This window comes from Scyliorhinus canicula, chromosome 13 (assembly GCF_902713615.1).
Source record: "Scyliorhinus canicula chromosome 13, sScyCan1.1, whole genome shotgun sequence".
In the NCBI taxonomy this organism is placed as follows: domain Eukaryota; kingdom Metazoa; phylum Chordata; class Chondrichthyes; order Carcharhiniformes; family Scyliorhinidae; genus Scyliorhinus; species Scyliorhinus canicula.
In genome coordinates, this window is record NC_052158.1 from 44,001,520 (window position 1) to 44,007,519 (window position 6,000).

The window sequence follows — 6,000 nt, forward strand, 5'->3', positions numbered from 1 at the left end:
CTTTGCATGTACCGCCCATGCTAAAGCTGAATTTAGCCTGCAGTTTGGTCGATCTCCCAAAATTTTCCGAAGCATGTCATCGATAACAGCATGATTTCTTTCGCAGACACCATTACTAAACGGGCTTTCGGCAGCCGTGTTCATAACTCTGATATTCATGTTTTCACACATATCCCTAAACTCATCATTAGCAAATTCCCCCCCATTGTCCGTAAAGAATTTTGCTGGTGGACCTATTCCTGTCCCGATCCATTTTTCCACAATTTTGTCCAAAATTACTCTCTTTTCTTTACTTCGTACAATCATTGATTGACTAAATCTGGTAGCTAAATCTACAAAATGCAAAATAAATATATTATTTGCTTTATCCCAGATCTTAAGGTCCATGGCCACAATGTCATTAAAATCCCTGGTCAAAGGTAGGGTTACTATCGGTCGTGCTGGTGTCCTTCTGTACTTCCTACAAACTTCACCGCGATCACCAACCTGTTCTATCAGCTTAGAATAGTCATCATCCCTTACCTCTGCATCCTTTAATAAATGTTTCAGCCTCCGAGGAGACGGATGTGCAAATTGCCTATGCAGTTTTACTACAATAAGCTTTTTACCAGCTAAAGTCGCATTATCAACTGTCATTAATACATCCTTAACCACTCTACTTGAAACATTATTTGTCAATAATGGAATACAATAATGTCCCGACTGTGTAAATTGTAAGTCCACCGTCTTTCAAAAACCTGTTGCCTTATCCTGTTCCATATCCAGCTTCATGTGTGCTTTCTTCATCGACGGTCTGCTCAGAAGCAAAGATATCTCACTTGATACAACATCCATGCTAATAAAATGATTCAGCCAAGCAATATTGCAAGGGATCACCACTCTTTTCAGCGACTTCAGAGTATTATCAACCCCAAACCTGAAACTTGTGGAACTTTTAAATTCCTTAACCTTGTTACGATTTTCAGCATCCAATGAGTCCAGATAACATTTTAACCAGTCAATCCCACACACAGTAGATGTGCAGCCACTGTCCAATACAGCACAGTTAAAAGATTCTGCAACCAACACCCTCATTACCGGCGTAAAACAGCTTGTTAATAGGACAATGCCTTCTTTCTGGTCACTATCTTTTTCCTCTTCTGACTCTTCGGTGTCATGTGTCGCTTCAAATACTCTATCATAACGAGTTGGACAGTTGAAAGCATAATAGTATTGAGACTCACATCGAAAGTATCAATTTATCATGCCCCTTTCATTTCTGGGGTTCATCCTCCTATTGTAGGTTCTAACTGGGTTTCTGTCTTCATAATTTCCTTGTATCGGTCTTCTTTTATAGTCTTGAGGCCTGTTCGTAGCCATACGATTTTGCCATCCTGTTAGTAGTGTATCTTCCATATTCTGCCTTATTGCAGGCTGACCTATTTGGGTCATCAGAGCCATTGGAATCGAATGTTTCCCCAAAAAACATTTTTAAGCCGCTGTCATCTGTTCGAATAAGGTATCGTTATCCGTAAACTGAACTCCTGTCAAAACCAAGAGCCTATCCATGTTGCTCACTCTAGCACAGTCAAGTAATTTAAACGCCAACACAGACTGTGGAAATTCCAGCCTGTGTTTCTGCAGCTTTTTATATAGTCTGCCAAATTCCATTATATAGTCTTCCATAGATAAATCCTCCATTTTCCGGAACTTATCAAAATCCGACCATGTTTCATACGCACTTAACAAGTCATCTTTTTTATAAATCTTATCCATATAAAGTAATAAAGTCGCCAGTCCTTCTTCTGAGTCTAACTCTTCCAACTCCAGCTCAGAAAGCACTTTGTTTCAGATTTTACTGCCATATGGGCAGCACGGTAGCATGGTGGTTAGCAGAAATGCTTCACAGCTCCAGGGTCCCAGGTTCGATTCCCGGCTGGGTCACTGTCTGTGCGGAGTCTGCACGTCCTCCCCGTGTGTGCGTGGGTTTCCTCCGGGTGCTCCGGTTTCCTCCCACAGTCCAAAGATGTGCGGGTTAGGTGGATTGGCCATGCTAAATTGCCCGTAGTGTCCTAAAAAGTAAGGTTAAGGAGGGGGGGGGGGGGGTTGTTGGGTTACGAGTGTGGGGTGGATGCGTGGGTTTGAGTGGGGTGGTCATTACTCGGCGCAACATCGAGGGCCGAGGGGCCTGTTCTGTGCTGTACTGTTCTATGTTCTATAAAGAGCCAATGCCATACCTTGTTTTCTCTTTCCTGAAGCAGTCACCTTAGTCCACATAACTACTGCACTTCTCCATTGGTCGTATGATTCCCTTTCAGAAAATAGGGGAGGATAATCATAACCAGCCATCTTTGTCCTGGGTTCAGCCATGTTTCCCTTTTTTTTCACTCCTTGGTTTGATCTGGAAAAATTGTATCTTTCAAGCCTTCACATTTACACAGTAACCGTCCACTGCTACCATTGTTAACATGTACTAGATGCTGTGGTATGAAGAGACAAGAGTTCAGCTCCTTTTTCACCAACACACCTTTAATGGTTCAAACTCACTCTGCACAGAACTCTACAGATCATCACAAGCTCCAGAGTCCACCTGAAGCCCCTTTACACATCAGTGTCAATCATTGAACACTTAACATAAATGAGACAATCATTGAACACTTAACATAAATGAGACAACTAATTGCAATGTCTCTTAACCCATTACTTAACACAGACCTCCACAGACCCCAGCATATTTACACTGCGGCTCACCTGATTCCCTGACACTGAGAGTTGTCTGTTTTATTTACTCTCCAATTCTCAAACAGGGGGATCTGTCCTTCCAAAGCACTCTCTGTCTCAGCAGTGTCTGTCACCAACCTCTCCCACCATTAGTAAAATTGTTTCAAGGTCAATTTTATTTTTGACCTGATCGCTAAACATTAGAAAAAGAAGACATCAATCTGTATAGAAGCTGTAGCTTATGCACAAGTTTCTGTGCGATGGACAAGGTGGCAATAACTGAATATTAAATATATCTGTGTTAATTTTTGAGACTTTAAATTGTAGTTTTTGAGTTGAAAGTAGGGAAAGATCACAAGATGCTGTTTTATTTGCAGACTTTATGAGGCTTTGTAAAATGCAGTTGTCTTGGAGTTGTCTCTGATTTTTTCATAAGGTTAATTTCTCATCAGAAGTTCCCCTGGGTGTAAGCTGAAAACTATCTCTAGCACTTGGAAAATGTGTCACATGACAGCACAGCAAAGTCTGGACTATAATTTCTTTTCCATTTCTTCCTTTAGGTAAAGCTGGCCCATAACGCCCAGGAGCTCTTGTTGAATGGAGGGAGGGTTCCGTACATCAAGGAGCTGACTGAACGGGAGGAGTTCACGAGAAAGCTGTTTGGTCTCTCCAACTCCATGATAATCAATGGTGGATCAGATATGGGGATGAGTGAAGGTGATGTCAATAGCCGAGTGTTTAAACCATCAGGAGGAGAATTAATTTATGTGACAAAAGGTAATAATTGTGCTTTTCTTGCTCTAACAGATGCATGGATGTCCGTGGAAACATCAGATGGTGATGGAGGAGAGTTGGCAGCAGCATCTGAGATTCCTGAAAGGGCTGATGAGGAAGGGACGGAGGTGAATACCTCACAGCAATGTGGCATGGCAGCTGCAGTGGAGGAGGGAGAGTGTCAGGAGGGTAAGATGGCTTATTTGGAGGGTAGTGTTGATGACTCAATGTTAAATATTGTGGTTTGTGTGAAGGAGGAGGCCTGTGATGATCTGGCTGCTGTGGTGAAGGGAGCACGCTCAGAACCTTCCGGAGGTGAGGAATCTGAAGTTTTGGGAGCAGAAGCTCTGCCGTCTCCAAGAGCACACGGACAACAAAAGGGCCATGCTGCTGCTGAAGAAAATGAAGATGATCTGAAACCTCTTAAACGCTTACATCAGGAACAGGTTCAAAGCACAGAGAATTATCAGGCCACTTCTAACTTGCTTCAGCAAACTTTGACTGAATTTAAGACGGATGCTCGCCAGAATCTGCAAAGAAACAATGAGATTCTTCAGCAGCAGAATGAGGTTCTGAGACAGCAGAATGAGATTCAAAACCAGTATCTACAAAGAAACAATGAAATTCTTCAGCAGAATGATGCTCTTTGTCAGCTTTTGCAAAGAAGCAATGAAACTTTGAATGAAATGAGGCAGATTCTGTCTCAGATTGTAGCGCCTGCACCTACTAGATAGCAGCCGCCCAGTGCTGCTGGACATGCTTCTGGTACAGGAGAGGGAATGTCATAGGGATAGGGGAGACACAGAAAGAATAAGGATCCCTCCCTCCAACATCTCATCCCCTACCTCATTATGTCCCCCTCATGATATTTTACTGTCTTTTCAGTCTGGATTTTCGCCACGACAGTGAGGACAATGGTGGAAAAGACCTGAGTCTCGATGTCCCGCCCCCTAATCACAGCGCCTCCCATTTTCAATGACCCAGGAATGGGTCAGTTCAGGAATTTGCACATTTCACAGAGACAATTGTCCATATAAATCAACAACTGCCTCCACTTGTGTGACTTTGGGTGAAAGGTGCCTGAAACCTGATGTGCACAGCGTATACCTTGTAGGAGCAGGTCTGAACTCTGTGGATTTATTTGGATAGATAGAGTATCCTTTTGGAGCGGATATGGTCGCCATACAACTTTTGTGGGATGTAAGCTGCCCTTTCAGATTCTTGAAAGTAGAAATGAAAGTGCTTAACAAGCGCATAAATGCATTCAAACTGATTGGAACTGTCAAGAACAATTGCTAAAAACGTTAAGATGAATTGTCAAAGCAAGCTCACAAGATATTTAAAACTCCTGCCTTTAACTCTGAAGAAACTGGAGTGTTATCAATTATTGCCTTTCACTCTGTCTGTTGATAGAAACCTCAGGGATTGACTGGATTAGTGTTGAATGACATATTTTACAACCATCCATTATCACAGTAAGGTACCTGTCCTATCATGTGTTGATTGGCAGCTCCAAGTGGGCATGCATTCTTTGAAGTGGGACTAAGAATTTCAATACTTGTTTTTAGACAGAATTAGGCAATTAAAGGCTGTGTTGTTATAAGGAATGTAAATAAAGTAATTGTTTTTTTTATTGAATGACTAGTTAAAAAAATAAAGTCTGCAATGGACACTTGGAACTTCATCTTATTTAACCCCACCATGGATCCAGTGGTCTGTTCATTGTAGATCCTGGATGAGCTGGAAAGGATGGTGGAAAGGTGGTGGATGGGGTTATGGGATTGTTTAAATTAGCCCAAAGTTTGCACAGAAGTTATAAAGGGGCATGTGAATTGGGTATGGGGTCAGAGGTTGATATGGAAGGTATGAGGGGCCATGGAAGGGCATTGTTTGACATGGACTGGATGTGGAGAGTATGTGAAGTGTGCCGGCTATTTTATGATTCCTTCTATTTTAAACTTCGATACACTGCCGGTTCTCCGAGGCAGGCCCTCCATCCAGCCCGCATCCTCACCCTCCGCACTCATTAGGGTCACCCTGCCTGACTCCTAGGGTACTCCACCACCCTGGAACAAATATCCCAACTTCCAGGCCCTTTCCCCCAGGTTGGATTTTCTCCAATCAAACAAAGCACCGAGTAAACAGGTCTCTGAGCTGGATCTTCTCACACAGCATCAGGGGCATTGCCACACCTGATTGCCCACAAGATAGTCAGACTGCCTGAACATTGGTGTGGATATTATGGGATGGAATTCATAGGAATTGTGATTCATCGCTCACTGAATATTGATTCCTGAACGATTGTGGATCCTCGGATGTGTTTGACAGCATATCAGTTGAGGAAGACCCACCGTATCCAAGGCAGTGATGATGTATAGTAGTGGGATCAGCACATACACAGAAGGGAGGGAGACAGAAGTGAGGGGCATATGTGAGTGGGGGAGGGGGGTGAGTGAGGGAGGGGTGGCCTGTCAGGGGAAAACAGCAACATCAACCAGAGCAGTGGCACCATGGCTGGCTCTATTG

General features: G+C 43.2%; 1 protein-coding gene across 1 annotated transcript in view; it reads left to right on the top strand.

Moving 5' to 3' along the window:
* The window catches only part of LOC119975578, an 84,407-nt gene extending 80,199 nt beyond the window's left edge, over positions 1-4,208 (top strand). Inside the window, exons 2-3 of the mRNA XM_038815367.1 lie at positions 3,261-3,417; positions 3,508-4,208. Coding sequence (XP_038671295.1) covers positions 3,261-3,417; positions 3,508-4,208 — 858 coding nt within the window. The remainder of the gene's footprint in view (positions 1-3,260; positions 3,418-3,507) is intronic.
* The last annotated feature ends 1,792 nt before the right edge of the window (positions 4,209-6,000 follow it).